The sequence below is a fragment of the Heteronotia binoei genome, chromosome 6, assembly GCF_032191835.1.
Source record: "Heteronotia binoei isolate CCM8104 ecotype False Entrance Well chromosome 6, APGP_CSIRO_Hbin_v1, whole genome shotgun sequence".
Lineage (NCBI taxonomy): Eukaryota > Metazoa > Chordata > Lepidosauria > Squamata > Gekkonidae > Heteronotia > Heteronotia binoei.
Genome location: NC_083228.1, coordinates 108092224 through 108118291, shown reverse-complemented (window position 1 = coordinate 108118291; position 26068 = coordinate 108092224). Strand labels below are relative to the sequence as shown.

The window sequence follows — 26068 nt, the reverse complement described above, 5'->3', positions numbered from 1 at the left end:
GTGAAACTCAAGAGCAAATACCTTAAGGAGATACATTGGACGTCCCTCAAAGGTTGTTCCTATCTGTGACCGAGAAACGAGAGCTGGGTTCTGATTGGCAATGTCAGCTGTCCAAGCGGCTATCTGTTGAATTAAAACAAATATGCACATATGGGCATTTCATGGCATTTAAAAAAAAAATCTCACACTGAATCAGGCCAATGGTCCATCTCATCACTGTGCACTTTGATGGGCAGCAGCTGTCTGTGGTGTCAGATCAGAGATACCAGAGATACAGTCTGTGGCTTCAACAAAGTTGAGTTATAGAAGCAACTACCACCAAGCAAGTGAAAAATGGAGGATGATTTTAGCATACAAATAATAGTTTACCGTTTCCCAGTTGTTATATTTTTCATACTGGTGTCCAGCAGCACGAACATGGCTGTCAAACTGCCTGTCAAGTACCATCTGAAGGTTGTCAATCAAAACTCTGCAATAAACCCAACAAGAATGAGTCAAAATGGTACTTTTCAATTTTCTTCTGGCCCCAGGCCTTCTGATCCTCAGGCAAATCATTGCTGTGTGTATAGTGGTAATTTCTTTCTCTTCTGCCCTCAAGTGCAATATCTACGCACCACAGTAATGCACTCTCTTCCTATCTCTGCATTGATATGTTATATTTGTTTCCAATATTTCTTATATATCTATCTGTATTTTAATGTGGTTTCCATTGTTTACCACCTGAGAGCCAGTTTGGTGTAGTGGTTAAGTGTGTGGACTCTTATCTGGGAGAACTGGGTTTGATTCCACACTCCTCCACTTGCACCTGCTGGAATGGCCTTGGATTAGCCATAGCTCTGGCAGAGGTTGTCCTTGAAAGGGCAGCTGCTGTGAGAGCCCTTTCAGCCCCACCCACCTCACAGGGTGTCTGTTGTGGGCGGAAAAGATATAGGAGATTGTAAGCCGCTCTGAGTCTCTGATTCAGGGAGAAGGGCGGGGTATAAATCTGCAATTCTCCTCCTCCTCTTCCTTCTTCTTGGGGACCCTAATTTGTGTGGAAAGGCAGCATACAAATGTTTTAAATAAATAAACAAACTTCCCAGGCTAAAGCAGTTTTTGTCCCCTCAGTAAACTGAAATGGGTTTGCAAGACAGAGTGCTGATCATGGTATATACACACACTGCATTTTCAATTCCAGAAAAACAGTTTTTGCAGGTTTTTATATTGTTTCCAAAACATGGGGGAAATTGCCAGTTTACATAGAGACAGCAGTAGATTATGTATGCACACCATAGGAAGCAAAATCAAATCCCAGTCTTAAAAAATATTATTGACTTCCTACCCTAGAGCAACTAATCTCGTCTCTAGAACAGGGGTGTCCAAACTGTGGCTCAGGAGCCACATGTAGCTCTTTCACACATACTATGTGGCTCTTGAAGCCCCCACCGCCCCATTGGCCAGCTTGGAGAAGGCATTTCTCCCTTTAAATCACATTCAAGCCAAGCCAGCCAGCGGCTTGGAGGATGCATTTAAAGTTAAAGTTGCTTTCTTTCCATCTCTCTCTTCCTGTTCTTCCCTCCTTCCAGCTCTCAAACATCTGACATTCATGTTTTGCAGCTCTCAGACATCTGACATTTATAGTCTTGTGGCTCTCAAACATTTGATGTTTATTCTATGTGGCTCTGTTAAGCAAGTTCGGCCACCCCTGCTCTAGGACTATCTCCATACATATTGGCTGGTAGCTCCTCTTTCTCTCTCTCCTCTCAATCCAAGTAAAATAACTAGACAAAGAAATGTGCAGATAGGATGACCTTGACCACTGGATTAGAGAGTAAGAGAGGGCAATTTACAATTCACTCCCAGCCTTCAGAATGAGCACTTTAATGGGTTGCATTGCCATGATGTCAGGGCACTGCAGCTGCACATCAAAGGCTTGCTCTCACAAGGACGTGTCACTGAAGTCTTGTCAGGGACAGCCTTGCAGACATACATACTGGTGCAGGAACTTGTGTAAATTCATTATTAGCAGGGGCTATTTTTGACACATGGCAGAGTAACTCTTCCTTTGCCACTGAGGCAAGGATGCTAAAAGGCTGCATATCTGGAACAGGTTTGTGTTGTAAACTATCTGCTGTAGAGCATTTAAGTATTGGCAGTGATGGATGGCAGTGAAAAGAAATGTAAAAATGGATGGCCTCTTGATGTACTTGCCATGGGCTTGAACACATATAACCTCATTCTTCAGGGCATTAAGTGGTCAACGTGTTCTTGAATATGTCATGTTTGGGAACTATCACTTGCTTCAAGTGGTTTCTAATATCTAAAGGTTTCCAGTCTCATAAGGAAATATGAACCCCAGATTGGGGTTATGAGAACCAGTACAGCAGAAGAGAGAGTTGCAACAGGTGCTGCTTGACATTATACTTCTTGGAGGAGCTATTACCTCTGGGCTCAGTTTGGCTCCCACAAGGACAGCAGCAGGAACACCAGACAGCTGAGGAGAGGCTTTGACATCAGGCACCTCTCAGATGCTCACCAAGAAATAAATTTGGAACTATGTTCTATCTAAAGTCCCATTTTATTGAAGAAGAAGAAGAAGAAGAAGAAGAAGAAGAAGAAGAAGAAGAAGAAGAAGAAGAAGAAGAAGAAGAAGATATTGAATTTATATTCTGCCTATACTCTGAATCTCAGAGTCTCAGAGTGGTCACAATCTCCTTCACCCCGCCTGCCCCCCAAAACAGACACCCTGTGAGGTGGGTGGAGCTGAGAGAGCTCTTGCAGCAGCTGCCCTTTCAAGGACAACCTTTGCCAGAGCTATGGCTAACCCAAGGCTATTCCAGCAGGCGCAAGTAGAGGAGTGGGGAATCAAACCCGGTTCTCCTCAGACAAGAGTCCGCACACTTAACCACTACACCAAACTGGCTGTTTTAATCTATTGTATACTACCTCAGAGTCAAACATATTCCAAGACTAGAATTTTTTTCTATTGTTGTTGGGTTTTTGCCATCAGGTCATAACTCACATGGTGACCCTGTGAGGTTTTCAAGGCAAGATACCTTCAGTGGCGGTTTGCCATTGTTTTCCCTTGCACTGTGACCCTGATATTCCTAGGTGATCCCCCTTCCAAATACCAACCACAGCTGCCGCTGCTTAGTTTCTGAGATCTGCTGAGATCAGGCTAGCCTGAACTATCCAGGTCATGGAAAGACTAGGTATCAATCTTTTAAAAAACCCAAAGAAATAGAGGCATAGGAGTAGGAGCCATGATTAAATGAGATGTTTAGATCTAATAATGGGGAGCAAAGAATGTTAAAAGATTAAAGATCCTCATTTTATATAAAAAGTTGCAATTTTTGTAGCCTTAATCACTCCTAAGTGGCAAAGTCGCATATTCTGTCCTGTTTTATACCGATTCTGCAGTTGCTATTGCTCTGCCCCCAGGCTTCTGCTTTCATCAAATCAAGCCAAGGATTTATCACCAGTTGCTGCATGGATGCATTTTGACCCACATCTCCCTCCAGTTCTCCCCATGCCTTCCTAATCTCTAAAAAACAAGATTGAGAAGGTGTGGGGAGAACTGGAGGGAGCCGTGGGTCAAGATGTGCCTGTGCAGCCACTGGTAAAGAATCTATTGCTCGATTCGACTAAAGCAGAAGCCCGGGGGTGGAGCAATAGTGACTGCGGAATCAGTCTTAATTATCACTCCCTTCTGGGGTATTTGCTGGAAGCCCTGATCCTTGAGCTATTATATCTCTGAGGAAAATCCTAGGCCAGTCTTAAGGATCCAGGCAGTTTTGCTGACTGCTTGCTTTACACTGCCCCTTCCCAAGTGCTACTGCCCTTGTCTGATCCTATAGAACTCCTTTCTGTTAGCAAGCTTCACTGTATAAAGTACTCACCATATGCAACTCAAGGTGTCTATTCCTTCCTGTACCTCTTTGCCTGGTTTCTTGGCATCACTAGTTCCACTACCTACTTCTGTCTCCATCTACAAACACATGCATGGCAGTTCATATTCAACAGCCTGTGTCTGAACTTCTTCAATCTGAACCCCATGTTACCATGTTTTTCTTTAATTAAAGTTATTCTCTAAATGCCAAGCTCCACAGCATTTATTTTTATTTAAAACATTTTAAGCTACTTTTCCACCCAAGGTGGGGAACCCTATTTAACACACATATATTAATGGAGCAAACACAAGAAGGGAAAAAACATACTCATAATTCAGTCCATTCTGTTGCAGAAGTTTCTCAGCTTCAGAACATAAATCTGCTTCAACTCGAAAGTCAACTGTCATGCCTGTCTTCACTAGTGCCACAGAATCTGGGTGCCAGAAATCAACCTGAATAGGAACCAAGCAAAGATGCCCATAAAACCTGACATGTAGCAGTTTCTCGATCTATATGCATGTGTGGATTTGGACGGCTCATGCCACTTCTTGACCTTATTAAAAATCACTGCTCTTTATCCATCTACATTGAGTTCATCAAAGAAAGGTCAACACAAAAATATCTATGGAAAGAGTCATGGACCTCTTACAGGAGAGAAACCTTGTTGGAAGTCAGTAAGCTAACAATTTATTATTTATTTATTATTATATTTGTATCCCGCCCTCCCCTGACGGGCTCAGGGCGGCTAACAACAATTAAAACAACATAAAATTAAATTATTACAATAAAATGTCTCAAACGTATACAATGTGACCCTAAATCAAATTGTCCTAATCCAGCAATGGAAATCTGCCCTACTCACAAGTAACCATATTTATTCTTATTTTTGGTGGACTTTGCTTAAGAATGCATAATGGGTGACCACCCTCAACTGTTTTGTCTTTAGCACACAGTACATCTATGTGCTCAGAGAGGTTTGGGAATGAGTCCATTGACCTGGTCCTGCCCCTGATCTTTAGCACACTGGTCCTGCCCCATCCTATACATGCTTGTCTGACCATGAGCTAGAGTTGCCAACCTCCAGGGGGAACCTGGAAATTTCTCTGAATTTCAGAGACCATAGAGATTAGATTCCCTGGAGAAAATGACTACTTTAGAGTATGGAATCTATGGCATTACCCTGCTAAATTCCTTACCTTCCCCAAACAGGCAGATTAGCACCATCACTTAAGAGAAACAACTCATAGTGTATGATCTCACAGGGGCATTTACCTGACTTCTTAAGACACGAACTTGTGGCCTAATTTTTCTTGGATGAGCCAAAACAGTCTGTAGGGATTCTTCTAAAAGGTGCCTACTGTGTTGGTATCTAAGTAGTAACTAAATATTATTACCTCAGGGATTACAGCCCTATAAACAGAGAAAGCTATCATCTAAATATACCATGATAAATTGGAATTTTCTTCTTAGGTCATATATAACTGTCTTTTCATTACAATTAAAAATAACTATGCCTCCTTCCTTGTTTTTGTTGTGGCCTTGTTTTATTTATTTAATCTTTTCTTTCCTACTCCACATGCATTTGTGTCATACCATTCCTTAAATGGAGGCTACTGACAATTCATTTTCGGAACAACTTGGTGGCAAGAATAAGCTAATGTTCTCTTTGTGGAGGATTAATGGAAGTAGCTTTGGAGAATGTACTGAATCTCTCTCTCTTTTTTTTAAATGATGGAAGTGCATAAGGGGACCTGTTTATCCCGAACATTTATTTAACAGAATCTAAACCTTGCTTTCTGCATCTTTCCTGGCCGAGGCTTGGTAGCAGAGAAGAGAGAAGTCAGTTAACCTGAGATGTGTTTCATATGCAGGAGCAATCACACTATGGAACAGAAAATGACTAATAGCCCAATAGGATGAATGTTTACTTAGAATCAATACCAGGTGTATTCAGTAGTACTTACTCTCAATTAAATGCAGACCTTGTGAGGTAGGTTAAGCTAAACAACATAACTGACTTCATGTCATTCACTAAGTTGAATGGCAGTGTGAAGATCTGAATCTGAGCCTCACAGATTCTAGTTGAACCCTAGTCTGAAACATTACACCAACATGACTACCACCTGTCTGTTGCTCTGAAATACAACATATTTAAAATATATGCTTGGGGATTAAGCCTAAGGGATTATACAGACTGAGGACTCTCAGTGATCCTCAAGGAATCACAAAGGGAAAATAGCAGCTTGAATCCCCTCCCCCCCATCTTCCATTTCAAATCAGATAAATTGTCAAACTTGAGCAGGTAAATGCCCCCTCCTCCCCATTCCCCTTTAACTATTTCTCAACGCTCTCAACATTTAGGATCTACCCAGTCCTCATCGAGATATCTCTCTTAGTATGTGTGTGTTGGGGGTGGGGTATGGGGTTAATTTACAAAGTTATATTTTTCTATATACCCGGGGAATCTCCCAAGTATGTAGAACTCCCTGCTTGGTCTATGGGTGGTCTAGTGTTGCTCTTTGTGTGATTAGACAGGGGAAACCACTTTTCTATTAAAAGGAGTGAAAGCCATTTTAGAATTGTAGTTTGGATAGCATAGGCTAATATATGTGTTACTGTTTTGTATCAGGGTGTGGTTGTCTTTTTCAGATCTAGGTTTCCCAGTACAAAGCCACAACAATTGCTTCTGGCAAGCTAAGAATGCGGTATAACATGGCTGAATGCCTGGTTTCATGAAAAAGAATGACAGAACTCCCATTTGTTAGAATAGACATGGAACATACCGAAGAACATAGGCGGACGTGGGAGACAGAGTACCTATCAAAAGCAATAATACCCACATCTGACAATGGCCTATAGTCCAAGAAAAGCCCTTCTGCATCAATATATAACCGGAAATTCTATATCTCACAGTACAGATTATAGCAATTTTCATTGTCTTTTTGTGGCTGTTTCTCAACATCAAAGCTATACACAAATATTGAGAACAGATCTGCTGTCTTGGGTTGTTTTGTCTCATGCCATAATATATCTGCATCAAGGTCACAAAACACAAACTTGGAAGAGAAGTTTAGAGAACATTCAGAGAAGACACATAGGAAAAAGAATGACACTTTTTTAAGAAAGAAAAGAGAGAGTAAAGATCATGTCCAAACACTTAGCATGCAACCTCTTAAGCATTTAACCGAACCTCTTCAGAATGAAATCCTAAAGTTCAGGATTATAATTAATTACAACAGTCTGTTGCATTAATCATGAAAGAAACTATGTATAGTGATTTTGCTACCAAGTTCCCAAGGAAGGTATTTTTTAAAATTTGGTCTCAGCCTTTAATTTTTGATAATAAGGTTGCCAGCTTCTGGATGGCACATGGAGATCTCCCGCTATTACAATTGATCTTGTAATAATCAGTTCCTCTGGGAGAAAAATGGCTTCTTTGGAGGGTGGACTCCATGGAGTTGTATCATGCTGAAGTCCTTTCCCTCCCCGGGCTTCACCCCAAAATCTGCAGGTATTTCCCAACCCAGAGCTGGAAACTCTATTGCTACAGTACAATGAATGTACACAGAAGTTCAGCAACATAAGCAAATCAGGCAGGTCCTTGCCTTGATGGGCTACAATGCATTTTTTACAATAAGGGTAACTACAGAAAGGGATAGGAGGAAAAGAGAAGCAGGGATAATATGTTAGCTTAGGAGCATTATATGTTTTTTACTTTTGTTTCAGTTAGGAGCCAATGCCTAAAGGTTAAACCAAAGGCAACATATAGGTGGAGCAAGACTGAATTGGATTAAAGGACTTCAGTCTGCTGAGTGAGGGGCCTTTCTCCAGTGGATAGAGCCTTGCTCCATCAGTGGAAGGTTCCTCGGATCCAGTCTCTTCATGATGTTATTTTAGAAGCATAGCATTAAGGGAGGCCTCTAAGTTTACCTAGTCCAATACTATGAACACTATGAGATCCCCTAGTTCAAATCATCCTGTTGAAAAAAACCCTATAACCCATTCTGACTTCCATTTCTCCAAGCCTTCTTAAAATTAAGTTAATAGTTTATAGACATACACCTTGCTTTTCTCCCCAGCTGGGAGATCATTCTTCCTCTCCTCCATTTTTCATCACAACAACAATCCTGGGAACTAGGCTAGGCTGAAAGAGTTTGTATGGCCAAAGATCACCTAGTGAACTTCCATGGTAGAATGAGGATTTGAACCTGAGTCTTCCTGATCCTAATCTGATGCTCTAAAACATTACATCATGTTGGCTCTCTGTTGAGCTCCATTGTTTCCTTTCCCAAATAAGACAACTATGTTTTGGTAGCAGTGGAACAAATTTAGCATTAAGACATGCTCCCAATAGAATATTACGTTTCATTACTATCACTTCAGAAATTAAGCTTACCTGCAAATTACTGGCCAAGGTAGTGAGGACTTCTACCTGTTCTTCATCGTGAGGCGTTACACGAAACACTTTCTCCCTAAAGAAAATGGTGGAGAGTAATTATGTGCATCAGAGATCTCATGTGCATGTGTTCCGAAACATGCAAGTGATGAATATTTTCTTACCCTTCAAAGGTCTGCACTGATGCTTCTGCAAAGGCAGACAGAGTACCTATCAAAAGCAATAATACCCACATCCTTATTTTCATTTGCAATTACAAGGCACCAGACCAGATTATTCTCTCACCTGCTTTTATAATTTACGGGTCCTTTTAGTTTTGATTGATGAAACCATCAATTCTGTCCACTTGCACATTGATTGATTACTCTCCTGGCCTTGTTTTGTTTGCAAACTATTTGTCATCTTTGTATTGCTCACCTGTGGAAACAGGAAAGAAAATCTCACGGGTTGCTAATGGATTACAAAAGGAAAGATGGTAAACAATTCTATTTCCATTCCTGATGGAGTGTTTCATATTATTCCCACTCTTTTTGCCTCAGTTAGCAACAGCTCTTAAATGTGTTTGTGTAAGGGAGAGAGCATGTCTGCCAGTCCACTTCTGAACTGAATATGTGAAATAAAGGTCTTAGCTGAGCCCACGTGCATACAGTTTTCAGCAATCACTCATGCGTTCTGTCTGCTGCTTCTTCACTGACCATTGTTTTGTATGGTTACAAGCTATGGCAAGCCATGGATGTGGATCCACCGGAATGTTTCCATGAACAGGAGGATTTCAACCCATAGAGTGTGATTTTCTTGCCTCCTCCCTCTGCCTGCTGCCCAAATGCCCCTTACATGGTCAAAAGTCAGATGGGATGGGGGCTATTGTAAGTAGGGAATTGGATGAGATGGAGTGACAATGTTGGCAATTAAACTGTAATCTGATATCATAATCTTCACAAACCAGCATCCTTGATCCTGGGAATCACCAATCACTGGGAAAATCCTAAAGAAGAAAGCTCTGTATTGGGACATGCCTATTATTTCTGAAATACATCCCATAGTGTCCTCAGCATACAGACAAATGTATCCTAAAATCTGACTGAATATGCAAAAAGTAGATTGTTAAATGGCTAAATTGAATGTAATCCTTTTATAACTTGAAACGGATTCTATATTAGCTAATATAAAAGGTAGTCATTTCTACCACAATAAAACAGACCTGAACAACACTTATAATTAAATTGACCTAATTTTTTTGGGGGGGGGCGAGGGGCATGCTGCTTCAGTTTCCTCAACGCTCTGCTTGGAATCAGGTATACTAAGCAAGGTAACTGCAGGAGCTGTCCTACCAAAACACCAGTTCCAAGACGTCAGAACATTTAATCTGACTATAATGAAATCCGCAATATTTGATACAATTCTACAGGCTCCCAAGCAGGGCAAAGACAATAATGCAGAGTGATCAAACCCAGAACTCACAATAAATAAAAGATCAAAAGGAGTAATCAAACAAATTGTATATATCATCATTCCCTGTTGAGAAGCTGGAAGACAGAAGATTGTCAGGTTTCTCCGCGTTTGAATGCACTTTTAAAGAATTCTTTGTGCTTTTACAAGCAGTTGGAGACCGTTTTTGAAAAACAATCTACAACGCATCATTAGCCCGCTGGTAACTACTGAGATGCCAAGCTATATGAAATATTGTAAATTTCTGATGACAGTCACGGTGCCAGCAAAGATTAGTTTGGAAACACTAGGCAACATGGCTTTCCATTGGTGATTCATTTTTCCAAATCCAAGGATTGACAGCTATATGGTGAGCTGTCTCAAAAGCAGCTCTTCACATGTTTTTCTCCCTTCTCTCCCCCCTCGTAACTGCAATAGAAAAATGTAAGTATGATAAAGGGCCAGTGTAGAGATAATAAAATAGCAAATTAAATTTGGGGAGGCCATCTGCTCTTCCCGTTTTATGACTCTCAGCCTGCAGCCTATCTGCTGGCCAAGGATACGCATGGTGCTCCCTGCATAAACTTAAAAATGAATGCAACTGTTAGCAAATTCTAGCTTGATACAGAAAGGTTAGGAAAAAATATGCAAGATTATGAATGCACTTCCCAGGGTAGGAAGCTTACAACTGAAAGAACCAAGACTTCCCTCGCAAGTATTGCAAGAATTTATTTAGGCTGGTGTAAGGTGATGGTATTTATCACCAATGTGGAGCTGGATTTACATATTTCATGATCTTTTAAATAGATACTGTATTCATGCATTGAGCCTATGGACCTGGGCTAGTGATTACAAAATATGTAAACTGTTAAATAAGTTGCTGGTTTGAACCAAAGCATCAGTCTTCTGACAGGCAGTAATGAAGTGGGAGGAATTTCTCAGTCCTTGTCCAATTGTGGCACAGCAGAAGCCCTAGCATCACCCTCTGTGAGGGTATTACTGGAGGAGAACAGGGTGGAGCTTGCAGAGACTAAGTCTAGTCCCAGTGCAGCCTGGAATATCACTATACAACATGCTGAGCAACAGAAGGTGTCTCTAGGAACCTACTAAGGAAAAACTAGCTTGGTCCCCAAACAATGAAGCTGGGAAAATGTAAAGCCTTTGATCTGAAGTGAAAGGATGCAATATTAATAATATATAAATGGAGATAAGGTCTTCCCAAAGTGTGGCACATATGGCTTAGGGCAGACCCAGCAGCGAGCAACCTCTTCAAAGGGCTCTCTGAGGCCCCAAGAGTGTATTCCAGAGCAACATCTTGCAAAATAAGTGGCAGAATATTACCTTGTCAACAGCTCTTGCTATGATTGAACTGACTAAAAACCCATCCCAACCAAACAGAAGATATAACACAGGTCAAAATTACTTCTTGAACAGTGTTTCCGGTAGCTGAGCCAGCTTTTTCTCCACATTAAAATTAAAGAGACTTCTGTACATACCTGAAAATAATTATTTTGAGAATTGAGCTAGGTGTCATGGAGGAGTTTCATGGTAGGGATCTCTACTCTGTATTTGAAGTTAAAAGCAGCTGTGGGGAGAGGACAAATTCTCCCCTGTGCTATATATATATATATCCCATTTAAATCCCCCTTCTATTGAAGCTGTATGTTCTTGAGAGAGAACAGATATTGTATGTTTTTCCTGCAGGGAAAATAACAACTTAGGTGGGGACAAGGGTTTAAAAGCACTTTTTTTTTGCCTGAATTAGACACATCACCTGAAAATATTTACTTTGAAGGTCATAATTGTCAAAGTACAGAAGATCCATAAAATTTAATCGGCTGGGGTGGGGAACTGGATGAGAATTGCAGTATGGGGGGAGTAGGGTTGCCAGGGGTCTTGGAGGAGAAAAATACTGTCCTTTTAACAAAGGCTTAATGGGCAGCTGAAGCTATTGGCTCATTTTGCATTGGTACTTTACATTGCATTCTAGTTGAAGTTCCCTTGGGTTTATTCAGTGGTTCTGCATCTCATGCCACTGTCAATCCACCTGTCTTGCAGAGTTCTGCATTCCTCTTTCCAGGGCTTTTTTGGTAGAAAAGGCCCAGCAGGAACTCATTTGCATATTAGGCCACAACTCCTGATATCACCATTGTTTCACACAGGACTTTTTGTAGAAAAATCCCAGCAGGAAATCATTTGCATATTAGGTCACACCCCTGGATGCCAAACCAGCTGGAACTATGTTCCTGTGTGTTCCTGCTCAAAAAAATCCCTGCCTCTTTCAGATTTAGCATAAAACTCACCCTCTACCCCTGTTTTATGCGGGTTAAGCAAGAGTGCTTTAACGATGAATTAAACTGTTCCTCCACTTCAAGATCGCTGGAGGCAAACATGATGTTTCCGCTTCTTTCATGCCCCTTGGTTCTCAGCCAATCTCCTGTGAAGCTCCTCCTCCTCCAGTCACTCACCCTTCTGCAATTCGCAAAAGGCCGATCTGACACCAGGCAGCAGCCTCACTCCCCCCTTTTTTAAAGTAAGATTTTTGTTCATCAATACAAGTTAATTGATGAACTCAAGTGGGTTACTGTATGCCCGCTCCACTATCCACACTTATCTCCAGCAAACCTTTCCCCAAGAATTATGCAGATTGCACATTGGCTGCTTTTCTCCCCACTCATTGGCAGCTGAGTTCCAGCTATGTTTCCAACCCACTCTGTGCTGGAATGGCAAAAGCAAGGGGCGGTGGAGAGAAAATGCAGTGGGGATGGGGTGGGTGCACGCTGGCTGCTTTTCTGCCCCCTCACTGGCAGCTGAGCTCAGCTATGTTTCAAACACACTCTGCACTGGGATGGCAAGAGGGAGGGGAGAAAACACAAAGGAGATGGAAGCCATGCTATGGGGTGGGTGCATGCTGGCTGCTTTTCTCCCTTCTCAATGGCAGAAAATCTCAGCGCTTTCAACATGGTATGCAGAGTAAACAATTTGCTCTTGGAATCAGGAAAACCTTAATGGGACACTTTCATGCAGAATGGTAGTGTTTAATGCTAAATAAAATGAGATGAAACCAGAACTCAGAAATTCTGGAATAGAGAGAGTGTAAAATGGACCTTTCATCATGGCATGGAGGCAAATTACACCACCTAGCAAACAATATCCCCTTATGGCCCTGTTAAAAGAACAGGACATTTTTTTTTCTTCAGCCATTCGGCAACCCTATTTAAAAAGTCTGAAGTAGCTGTTTGGGGAGGGGGGCTGTGCTGCAACTCCCGTTCATGCCCCCTGCAATTTTTTTTTTTTAATGAAATTGATCTCCTCCATCTTTTCTAGCTGATATTGTATGATGCAGCACTTGACATCATTCTTTAAGGGCAGCTGAAAGCCAGCTAGACATTACAAACTTCAAGTGTTCATGACAGGGACTTGCAAGTAGACTATAGCTGCTAATTCCTGGTGGCCACTTATGAGTAAATGCTCAGCTCAGGGGCTGTGTCTGGAAGCATTATTTCCTCTGTGGGGAGCCACTAGTTGCAAGCATTCAGTGCATGTAGGCTTCCCAATCCCCAGGTCCCAGTGGGGGATCCCCCGTTTTTACAGGCTTCTCCCCTCCCCCAGCCAGCTGGCCGGCGGGGGAAGAGCAGCCCCCCACAATCACCATGTAGTTTTAGAGCTCCTACAGGTCCGTTTTTAAAATATGTGCCTTTAAGGCTGAGCAGAAAACAGGAAGGGCTTCGAAGAACGGCCCCTCCCTTTGTTTTGCTTTCGTTTTCAGATCAAGTAAAGTTCTGCAGGAACAAGAGTCAGTAAGTATTTGTGTGTGTGAGAGAGGGAGGGGGCAGAGGATTCCCTGGTTTGGAGGCCCTCCCCCCACTTTAGAAAGTGTGGTGGGGAGGGAAATGTCTACTGGGCACTCTATTATTCCCTATGGAGAATGATTCCCATAGGGAATAATGGGGAATTGATCCGTGGGTATTGGGGGCTCTGGGAGGGGGCTGTGTTTTTTAGGTAGAGGCACCAAATTTTTAGTATAGCATCTAGTGCCTCTCCCCAAAATACCCCCCAAGTTTCAAAATGATTGGACCAGGGGGTCCAGTTCTTTGAGCCCCCAAAAGTGGTGCCCCTATCCTTCATTATTTCCTATGGAAGAAAGGCATTTAAAAAGGTGTGCTGTCCCTTTAAATGTGATGGGCAGAACTCCCTTGGAGTTCAATTATGCTTGTCACACCCTTGTTCCTGGCTCCACCCCCAAAGTCTCCTGGCTCCGGCCCCTAAGTCCCCAGATACTTCTTGAATTGGACTTGGCAACCCTAAGTGCATGTGCTGGCTCCCAGTGGAACTTAATGCTTCCCCCGCAGTCCCTGAGCTGCTTCAGCTACTGAAAACAGCACAAGGGAGAAGGCAAGAATTCCTCCTTCTGCGTAGCAGTTCCAGTCCAAATTGGACCCTCCTAAGCATTTACCGAGTGTGAGCTTTCAGTGCATGTGCTGGCTCTCAGCAGAGCAAATAATGCTTTCCCTGCTACCAAAAGCTGCACAGGGGAGAAGGAAGGAATTCTTCTTTCTCCTGCACAGCAGTCCCAGTCCTAATTGGGCCCTGTTGTTCCGCCTGGGGAGCTGACCTTTGTTTTCTGGAGATCCACTGGAATTCCTGTAGAACTTCAGACTCTACCTGGAGGTGGGCAACCCTAAGCCTGAAGGATGAAAATATCCTGTTAACCCCCCCCCCCCAAATAACTCCAACTTAGGGGGGTTATAGTTGAGCCTCTGTGGCTTTGACCCTTGGCTTATTGATCGCTACAGTTCCTGGTGGTTGACTTGTGTTTCTTATCTCCGCTAACTTGGGGCTACATCAAACCAGTGGTTATAGCTTGAGCCCCACTTCTTCCTGTCAGGTGGCTGTGATATCTCAGTATGTCCTAGGCTGCTGCCTGAGGGTTTTAAAAATGGGTTCTCAGTCTGAAAAGGTTGAAGATCATTGATTTAGATCACCACCATGCGCTACTTCTGCTGAAGCAAGCAGTTGCTCGGTGTTTTTGAATTCATCTAACATGGCAACAGAATGGTTAATGAGTTAAAATGGATCTGATTAGACATTTGGTGTCTGTTGCTTCCTTACTGGCAGTAGGGAGCCTGGGAATAGACAAAGGTGAAAATGCTATATTCGGCACCTGCAAAATTTAATTAACTTTGTCTGTGGCTGCAGAGCATTGCCAGTGCTTCTGAGGGGGGAAAAAGAAAAGCTTGGCCTCTCTCATGTCTCTCTGGAACTCCTAGTGGAACTGAGTCACAGAAGCCAAATAGATTCTAAGAACTCACAAGGGACTGTAAGCAGGGGTTGGGGGAAAGGGGATGTCAGACATTCTTCTTTCGCCCTTTCCTGGATGCACAAGGGAAAAAAAAACTCTGAAATTACTTCCAAGTTAAAAACAAGACCTTCCTTGGATGAGAGATGCAGTGCAAAATGCTGTTAAAACATACCTAGCATCTGGCACAATTTATTGCCACATCGCTAGTAACTACCTCAAGTTCTTTTCATGGGGAAATAAATGACATATAAATTATATTTACAACTCTGCTAATACTACCCCCAAATCCATGGTGTTGGCTTTAAGACTCTGATTAATTCAAGGCCATCTAGCGGTCTCTTTCTCTCATTAGAAAAGCTGGTCTCCCATTTTGTAAGGCAAATCACTTCTTTTTCAGGGAAACTAATTCTTGAGACAAGATGCTGATGGGTTGGTTTGGTTTATGGTAATGGATTTGGAGGGAAGGCAGCATGGTGTAGCCCAGTCTTGTCAGAAGCTAAGCAGGGTTGGTACTTGCAAGTGAGACATCCATGGAAGACTCTGCAGAAAAAGGCAATGGCAAACTACCTCTGCTTTACATTTGCCTTCAAAGCCCCTTGCTTGGGTATCTACAAGTCAGCTGTGACCTGATAGCACTTTATACACACACCTGGTGATGGAATTGGGGCTTGCTATTTTATCTTTGGCTTTAGCTGGAGATGTTTTAACTTTTATGGTATGCTGCCTTGAACCAAGAGGAAAGGCAGGATATACATGTTTTAATAAACAAATAAAAATCTATCACACAGTCAAGGTGGTGCTTTTTTTGTTTTGGAAGGTTTGAAAGAAGCAAAACCTTGACTTTGCATATTAAAAGTTTCTTCCATTTGGGCAGAGAACAGGCAGGGGAGGAGAAGTCAAATGAGAGCCAGTTTGGGGTAGTGGCTAAGTGCGTGGACTCTTATCTGGGAGAACTGGGTTTGATTCTCCACTCCTCCACTTGCAGCTGCTGGAATGGCCTTGGGTTAACCATAGCTCTCGCACAGTTGTCCTTAAGAGGGCAGCTTCTGGGAGAGCTCTCTCAACCCCACCCACCTCACAGGGTGTCTGTTGTGGCGCAAGAAGAGAAAGGAGATTGTAAACCGCTCTGAGATTCTGATTCAGAGAGAAGGGTAGGGTATAAATATGCAGTCTTCTTCTTCATAGATCTAGCAGGAGAGATAATGGGTGGGTCAAGCTCTTCCCCTTCTCCAAACAGAGAGCAGAGATTTGGAGGAATAAAATGCTAGAGGGACTCCAGGAATGAAATGTTCTGGAGATCTCTTTGAAAAGCCTCTTTGACCTAGCATGATCTGGTCAGCAGGTGAAGAAACTGATGTGATAAAAACTTGCAGGAAGAAAGCGGTCTCTTTTTCTTGGGTGCTGAGTCCAGGAGAGAACACAGACCTCTCCACTGGGAGGGCAACCGTTGACCATGTGCTTGTTTCAAGAGCTGGAGAGATCTTCAAGGTAATGGAACTCTGTAGTGATCTAGAACCCCTAAGATAAAGAGCCTGTCTTATATTTTAACATTTGGTAGGGCATGTGTAGAGAGAGGATGTATGGATCCCTTGCTAGGGTTGCCAGGTCCAACTCAGAAAACATCTGGGGACTTTGTGGGGTGGAGCTGGGAGACTTTGGGAGTGGAGCCAGGAGACTTTCCCATTCCCTAAAATAAATAAAAATACCACAGACCAGTTCCCCTGAATAGAGTCTTGGTTTCCTCATCCCCCTGCAGCTAAACTTCCACTAAATGAAAGTGAACACACTCTCACAAAGCAGCCAAAATAAACAACAAGCACACACTTTTGTGATCACACAGGGGCAATTTACTCACGTTGCTGAATATAACCAGCTGCTGTATTTCAACCAACTTTCTCAGACTAATAGGAAAATGAAAGAACAGCCTAGGAAGTAGAGTTTTCCTCCAAACAGAGGGACTGAGAGCTCATCCTGCCCGCTTGCAACTTTCCTCTTGATGAGATTTAAAGGCACACGCACATTCAGAAACACAAACAGTTGCAAGCCTCTTCTAAACCTGCAGAGGTTTGAAGGCACATGGTGGCTGTTGGGGCGGGGTTTTCCCCTGCTGGCCAGCTGACTGGCAGCAGGGTGGAACCAGAAAAACCAGGGGATCCCCTCCCGGACCTGGGGACTGGCAAGCCTATCCCTTGCTCAGTCTGGTGCTATGCTAAAAGCATGCTTGTGAACATTTTCTTTTAATAAATACTTTATAACATTTTGGAAGTGTATTTTTGTGTGTATCTGCACCTGGAAGTCATGGTGACTGACCTCTACTGGGGGCCTGGAGGATATTTAGAGAGGTGGCTGAATAAAATCTGCCCCTGTCCTCCCAATGCTAGTATTTCAAGGAGGTCTCCCATCCAGGTACTTGTCAGATTGACCCTGCTTAACTTCCAAGCTCTGACAAAATCGGGCTTGCCTGGATTATCCAGATCAGGGCAATTATAATTTTTGATACCGGCAGTCATTCTCTGTAGCACATAGACCTCCACCATTTTCGACATGCTATTTTAAAAGGAGTTCCAGACAGAAGGCAGTAAGTTGGCAAGTGGCTATTCCTCCAGGGATGCTCAATGCACTAAACTGTCCTTGTGGTGACCAGGTGCTGGGCAGCAAGAGACACAGAGGCAAGGCCTCAGAACTTGGAAAGGAAGCTGGGAATCCTGGCCCTCTCAGTGGGCAAGTCCTTACAAAGGTCAGGTGGTGACAGCGGGCTACTCAACAGTGAAAGAACAGCCTCTCCAGGTGTTGTCAAAACCTAGGAGAGCAGGGTAGAATAAGGTCTACAGGCCAGAGCAGGCACTTTCTACCACAAGATCACCAACAGTGGCCCCTGACTGAGCCACATCTTGCTCCTAAGTATGCCTAATTACCAAACCCTAATTATCCAATCCACATTCCATAACTCTTTCCCAAACTTACATTTACAATCATGCACCAATATATAAAATATAGCAGCACATAGAAATATATACTCTTCAGAACACAGCAACATGATCTTCACAGCTCAATCCTTGTAGCATGACAGGGTGAAGACCGATTCATATATAATTTGACACCTATCTTGGCTCTGAAGTCGGACAAAGAATGTATTCAAGACATTGCAAAGACCCTCTGCAGGCGTTATAGTGGCATTCTATTCATGTGTTGTAGAAGCCTGCCAGCCATGCACATGATATGTACAATCCCACAATGTGCAACTTGGGCAGTGCATGGATTTTCCATGCAGATAGAACTTCCAGTTGTGAACCTGGAAAATCAACTGTACTCACATTGTTCCAATCCACACATTATGGAACTGTGCATATTGGATTTGCTAGGTGGACCTGCACATTCCTGATACTAGTGACTGATAGGCTACTGCAATGCTTGGATAAAGCACCACCATAATATCTTTGTATGACTGTCTTCATGTCAAGAATGAGCCAGGAACTCTCCCCCTCCCCGTACTGGGCACACCAAGACTGAAATTTTTCAGTTGGTAACAAGTTGCATTTTGCCATGATACCCTAACATTTTCTTTGGCTTTCTGATTGCAACTAGAACCTTTCTATCAACTGATTTCAGAGGCTGTGAGTTATAAGCAAGACCAGATGTTCTAAGCCACTCATTTGATGACTACACTTGGAAGTTTGGTCAGTAGTCTGACAAAAGGACAGCATTCTTCTCTCTGTTTTCTCTAGCTCTCTTGTTAACAAGCTTCTTGAAATTTTATGAAGCTGGGCCTTAAATGGATCAGCACATTTACAGACAGACTTGAGCTCAGAGAGGAGAAAGGTGAACTGCTAATATATTTTCCCCCTATCTGGTTCACAGTAATTTACAGTTCTGTTTTGCTTTTCATGTAAGCTGACCTTCACAGATGATGTAAATCATGACAGTTCCCTTCTTCTTCTCTATCTATTTGTGATCCTTCAGCATGATAAAGTTTAAAGTACAGGGGTTACCTTCAACTCCAGAAAGTTTTAACATGTGGTGGATGACCTTTTGCTAGAGCCCATTCTCTAGTTAAACCATCAATTGTTAGGCCGCTAGTATAAGACACTGTTTATAAGGGAGTTTGTTCTTTTAAAGGATGTACACTCATTAGAAATGAAAGAGTTCACTGAGACAGTGGGTCCAACCCATGGGAAAATTATCTCACCTGAAACTCTCCTGAAACTTATTGCCTTGTAAGTAGAGGCATATTTTCTGGTGAATCATATCTAGATCCAGACTATCAGTGGAAGATACATGATGCTTGCTGAAGTTGAGCACATTTGGGTCTGGTTGGTACCTTAATTGTAGACTTCCCAAGAAGCCTGGGTACACTGTACTGAGTACCATGATGCAAGAAAAGTAGAGATGTCAGTACTGTGACATTGATAGCCTTCCTTCCTTTCTATCATGGAATCCAACATGGCATGCATAAAGATCCCAGTCAGGCAATGACCACACAAAGGCCTGTTTAGTTTCAGCCGTGATGTGAAACTTCATGGAGCCATCATGACTTAGTTGCAACCCAATGGCACTTACCTGGAAAGGCCAGGCTAGACTGAGCTTGTCAAATCTTGAAAACTAGGCAAGGCCAGCCCTAGCTAGTACTTAGATGGGAGACCTCTAAGTAAACTGAGGGTTGTTACACAGAGGCAGACAATGGCAAACAACCTCTGAACATCTTTTGCTTTGAAACCCCTAAAAGATTGCTATAAGTTGGCGGTGTGTTGACAGCAAAAAAAAGAAGAAAAAAGTTGTCGGATTGTGCAATACAAACTAAATACAAACTTCAAAGGAAATTATGATGGGTGTAAAATACAGCCCACTGTACTGAACTGCATAGAAATTCATGTACTTGGAGTCAGACAAAGGTTGAACTTAACCTTGTCAGTCTGTCTCCCATCTATCTACCCATTTATTGACATCAGATTTTGAGACAATACGTTAATTATGAAGACTACTATATTTGTACACCGCACCCCCAACTACAGAAATTATAAGAATGCTGGTTACTAAGGGTCAGTTGAAAAGCTTCTGTTTGGCATACAGGAAGTCTTAGGTTCAATCCCCAGCACCTCCAGTTGAAAAGGACCAGGTAATAGGTGATGTGAAACACCTCTGCCTGAGACTCTGGAGTCTGTCTGCCAGTCTGAATAGACAATGCTGAACTTGATGGAGCAGTGGTATGATGCAGTATAAGGCAGTTTCTCTTGCCAAAGAGAGTAGTGTGCTGTCTCTTATATCACATGTAAATTATACATATTATCATACTGAAACACAAAAGAAACTTAGATAATACACAGTAATAACCAAAAATGCCCTTCAAATCCTTTCCATTTGCAAATTTATAAGAAACTAATTGTTAAGTAAGTTATCCATAAGTATATACATCTAATTACATAAAGTTTTGGCCACTGTGTGTAACCAGAATGTTGGACTGGATGGGCCACTGGCCTGATCCAACATGGCTCCTCTTATGTTCCATTTCAAACAGTTCTCCTACCTTAATTAGTGAAATGTGTTCATCAGATAGCTTTGAAAGCAACCAATTAGTATATTAAAATAAATAATTTTAATTTAATTGTTCATAAATAAAAAAAGGTAAAGATAGTCACCTATGCAAGCACCAGTCATTTCCGACTCCGGGGTGACATTACATCACAATGTTTTCACAGAAGACTTTTTTATGGGGTGGTTTGCCATTGCCTTCCCCAATCATTAATACACAATGATAAAAAGGAACTTGCAATCATAGTTCTGAATAATTCCAGGAAAATCAACGATATTTGCCTGGCATTTGTATCATTTCATTATGAAAACACGTTGTGCTAGAATTTGAAAAAGTCATTCTCAAAGGATCTGATGTTACCATAAAAGACAGAGTACAAGAAAAGTAAACACATTTAGGACTTTGCTTTGTAGAATTCATGTTGCCTTTTACCTTTCCTGACAATAATCCTCCAGAATACCCAGAGTTGCACAGATTGCACTGCATCATGAATATAGTCATTGTGGCAAACACTCATAATTGCAAAAAATATACCCCAGCATAATACATTTTAGGAGCGCAATAACATAAGTAGAGTCTGCTGGCTCAGACACCTGGTGCATCTAGTGCAGTCTACTGTTTCACATAACAGCCAGCCAGTTGCCCTGGAGGGCCAAAAACAGAAGAAGAAGAAGACTGCAGATTTATATCCCGCCCTTCTCTCTGAATCAGAGACTCAGAGCGACTTACAATCTCCTATATTGTCTCCCCCCACAACAGACACCCTGGGAGGTGGGTGGGGCTGAGAGGGCTCTCACAGCAGCTGCCCTTTCAAGGACAACCTCTGCCAGAGCTATGGCTAACCCAAGGCCATTCCAGCAGGCGGAAGTGGAGGAGTGGGGAATCAAACCCGGTTCTCTCAGATAAGAGTCTGCACATTTAACCACTACACCAAACAGGGCCAAGGGGCCATGGCCTTCCCCAATGCTGCCTCCTAGTACTGAAGCTTGTTACCTTGGTTCCCTTATTCATCATGGCTAGTAGCCATTGATGGACCTATCCTCCATGAATCTGTGATCACCACTACTTCCACTGGCAGTTAATACCACAGTTTAAATACTCATTGAATAAAAATAGTATTTCTGTCCTGAAACAACGTCCCAATGTTCATTGGATGCTTTTGTTATTCTTACAATGGTACGAATCTATTTTTGAGAGGCCACAGGCATCACATTCCCATCTAGTCAAGGTCCTCTTGCACTCTCAAATTAGGCCCATCCAAATACCTGTCCCTCACGTTAACAGTGTTGGGGAAGGGAGAGAAGCTCCTGTAGATGGTGTTGGACACATGCATGATGTATAGGTGCCCTCAGGTCATTGTTTCAGGAATACACTATCTTGGACAAAGTGGTTCATCCTAAAACTGCTGCAGTAAATACGTGTGCCATCTTTATGACTGGCGTTGTGGATGCTTCTCTTGTCCCACCTTTCTGCAATTCACCACTTTCAAAGAGCACACTGTATTCCACCCACATTATTAATGTGATCTAGAGACTTTTGCTGTAATTTGTCAGCTGCAAAGCAGCAAAGAGACCTCAATGCAGTAACAATGTTCCATGCCCTTCTTGTATCATACCACTGTCCATGTATTCAGAGGCTTATTTGAAAACAAGCTACATGTACACAGCTGTATGAACATAAGTCTGCCTATCACTGCTAGGGACATTACTTTTTGTACGGTTCAGCGTTTCATGGCCAGATCAAAAAAGTTGTACACATACAGAGTATATACATATGCACATATGACAGGATTCTCTGTCATAAGTCCCTTGAGAGGACAATGTTTCAGGAGGGAATGGAGCTCAGCTGAGCTGTGATGTCATACAGTCCACTCTTTGAAGGGGAGAAATGTATGAATGTGTGAGGTTTGAGATGTAGCCTGCTACCAACGTCCCTACATGTAGGCTTGACAACACAGCTGCTATGGTGGGGGATCTCCTGCTGCCATCTCCTGGCCCTCACTGCTGTTGAATGAGTGGTAGTGGTGGGGAATGGGAAAAAAAGAAGTCTCCTGGGGGGTTGCAGGTATGCTTCTGGCAACTCTCCTGCATGCCATCCCCATGTAGTTATCTCCATCTCTCCGGGTTTTCTTTTTCTGTGGTGGGGAGATGTCTCAATTCTTCAAGGACTTAAAAGGATTGGTTTATAGCTTCACAGATCAAATACACAGACCTGGTGAAGTTTCAAAAACTCAAAACTTGATTCGATTCTAGTGGCCAGGACTTAATTTGAATGATCGTTTCTAAAGATGGCAGCTATTGCCCATATTGTCTTCTTCTGAGAGACAAAACCAAAGTTGGTTAAGTAAAGAAGCTAGACCATAAAGAATTACTGATGTATGACTTGCAGATAAACAATAACAGTGAGTTTGAAATGATAATAAAAAAAAGAAAGTGTATGGTGCTAAGACATTATTAGAGGGAACAAGATGGATGTATTAAAAAGCAAAGCAAACATGTCAGACCTTTAGATCTGGAATTCCTTAAGATGAGCTCAACTTTTGGAAAAGAGAATGCACATATTTTTGGCTAATTTAGTTTAGGAGAAAAAGCACAGAGAGATGGCCACACAGAGGGTTCATAGGTAACAGCAAACTTTGTTGTAACTGCAGAGACACATCAGAAGGAAATCTTGAAATGGACTGGCTGCTAGCCAGAGCCAAACTGAACTGTAGAGTGAATCTGCTGTTGCTAAGATGCTAAATTTCAGCATTAGTAGAACAAGCAGAGAACCAGTATGCTACAGTAATCTTATTTGATATCACTGGAGGTGCTAAGGATATAACATCTAAGAACAGGGGGCCATTTTAAGGTAGGGTTTATTCCAGTAATAGCAGGAAAATCCTTAGACGTTTTCCTGAATTCTAGGTTTCACCACTGGGGCAGGTGAAACTATAGTAAATACATCTGAGCATGTGCAGAGTTCAGGTAATCCTACACTGAATAATATAATTATGGGCCTTGTCCTAAATATCTGGGACTAAGGTCCATGGGTTTCTAGTCCTACAGAACATAACACTGTTATACAACACTGTTATACTATATTTCTTTACAATATTAATCACTTTTAAAAACATAATGTGTCTAAAGCAGGGTTGCTAATCTCCAGTTGATCGCTGGAGCTCTCTCAGTATTACAACTGATCTCCAGGTTACAGAGATTTCCCTTGGAGAAAATGGCTGTTTTGGAAAATGGACTCTATGGTGTTGCATTCCTCTGAGATTCCTCTCATTCCCAAATTGTGTCCTCTCCAGTCTCCAGCTGAAGTCCAAGAGAAGAAATTGTGAATGTAACCTTATGGCCAGATCTCTTCAAGGGCTCAGCTAGATGTGATGGTCAGATTCATGGGTGATTTACAGTGCAATCCTAAATGAGCTTTCCTGAGAGTAAGCCCCATTGAATAGACCTTAGTAGAATTCAGAATAGACCTGCTTAGGATTGCTCTCGTAGGTTTAGAACATAAGAACATAAGAGAAGCCATGTTGGATCACGCCAATGACCCATCCAGTCCAACACTCTGTATCACACAGTGGCCAAAATTTGTGTGTATGTGTGTGTGTGTATATATATATATATATATATATATATATATACACACACACACACACTGTGGCTAATAGCCACTGATGGACCTCTGTTCCATATTTTTATCTAACCCTCTCTTGAAGCTGCTATGCTTGTAGCCACCACCACCTCCTGTGGCAGTGAATTCTACATGTTAATCACCCTTTGGGTGAAGAAGTACCTCCTTTCATCCGTTCTAACGTGACTGCTCAGCAATTTCATTGAATGCCCACGAGTTCTTGTATTGTGAGAAAGGGAGAAAAGTACTTCTTTCTCTACCTTCTCCATCCCATGCATAATCTTGTAAACCTCTATCATGTCACCCCGCAGTTGACGTTTCTCCAAGCTAAAAAGCCCCAAGCGTTTTAACCTTTCTTCATAGGGAAAGTGTTCCAAATCTTTAATCATTCTAGTTGCCCTTTTCTGCACTTTTTCCAATGCTATAATATCCTTTTTGAGGTGCGGTGACCAGAATTGTACACAGTATTCCAAATGAGACCGCACCATTGATTTATACAGGGGCATTATGATATTTAAAAGTAGCTGTGCCCTCCACTTCAGATCAAGGCCAGTAACAGGGGGTTAACCCTTTCTGGGGTATTACTTTTTTTGTGGTGCAAATCAGACTGAACCTTCAGCAGCTATTGGCCTTATGGAGGAAAATGAACATATAATAAATCTGGGACTTAGATGAACATAGAGAGAAAGTCCAGCAAGCCCAGTTGCTGGGGAGCAACTAATTAGTGCATATTTAGACACACCGTAGTGAGTTCAGTAACAGGAGCAAAAGGATGGAAGGCATTTCCTAGCTCAGTACCAGGACAGTATAGAGCTACCAGGGCTGTGATCACACATTCACAATAATGCACTTTCAATCCACTTTCAGCGCACTTTCCAACTGGATTTTACTGTGTGAACTGCCAAAATCCAGTTGGAAAGTGGCTTGAAAGTGCATTATTGTGTGTGTGTGTGTGTGTGTGTGTGTGATTGCAGCCCAAGTATCCCCATTATGGTGGGGGAAATCTCCCACTAGCAGCTTTGGTTGCTCACTGTCACATGGCAGAGAGGCAGGGGGAAATGTGGGTGGGGGGAAAGACATGGTGTTCTGTTGCTGCAACATTACTTCTGATGTGAGCCTAGAAATTATATCATCCCTCAGACTCGTCTAAGGCATGGAAGTGATGTTGTGGCACCATAACGCCACATTATTATATGCCTCTGTCCACCTCCTGCCAGTTGCCAGTAGTTGGCTGGTAATCATAGTAGAGTAATACTAATGTAGTGTCCTAGAAGTACACAATGTGTAGAGGTTTTAAAAAAAAAAATTAGTGGGAGTTAAAAATGGCCTCACTTCTCCAAATTGTTATTTGGAAATTCCACACTTAGTGTTAAAACTGTACTGTGCTGATTCATATCAAATATTGGGGCTGTTTTTCTTGTGGAATAATGATTTATTGTATTGCTTTTGCTCTAACCATTATAAAGTAATGATTTTCTTGATTCACTTCCTTATGGTAAAGAAAAATGCATGTTTTTCATATTTCATTTCCTGGTCCTTCCGGACAACTCCACAACTGAAGGTTGCCTCTGTTTTGTCCATAGGCATTGCCAATGCTATTGAGGGAATATTGAAAATAACAAACATTTAATCACCTTGGGGCTTGGAACCAAAGGTGAGCACAGTGTTTAGAAGGCTAATGGGAAGCCTGAGTAATCGCAATCAACAAGAACCAGTGTGCAATATGACAAACAACTCAGCTGATAGTACTTTTAACATGGACTGGTGGGAAATCATCATGTAAGATGCATTGTAGTTAAAGTGTTATAGGTCATTTCCTTCCCTCTAAATATTGTTTTCTAAAGTAGTTCCAAGTTGATGCAGCTGTTTCAGGCACACTATATCAGAAGCATATGGGTAAGACAAATGTCTAACAGTTGTTGCCA

The 26068-nt window shown here is 42.2% G+C and overlaps 2 protein-coding genes across 3 annotated transcripts in view; both read right to left on the bottom strand.

The window, feature by feature from the left end:
* CPB1 (carboxypeptidase B1) overlaps positions 1–8677 on the bottom strand; it is a 40881-nt gene extending 32204 nt beyond the window's left edge. Inside the window, exons 1-5 of the mRNA XM_060242320.1 lie at positions 8430–8677; positions 8266–8341; positions 4197–4321; positions 370–469; positions 22–123 (exon numbers count right to left, since the gene is read on the bottom strand). Coding sequence (XP_060098303.1) covers positions 22–123; positions 370–469; positions 4197–4321; positions 8266–8341; positions 8430–8512 — 486 coding nt within the window. The 5' untranslated portion in view covers positions 8513–8677. The remainder of the gene's footprint in view (positions 1–21; positions 124–369; positions 470–4196; positions 4322–8265; positions 8342–8429) is intronic.
* GYG1 (glycogenin 1) overlaps positions 1–26068 on the bottom strand; it is a 571889-nt gene that overhangs the window by 155304 nt on the left and 390517 nt on the right. The window lies entirely within an intron of this gene.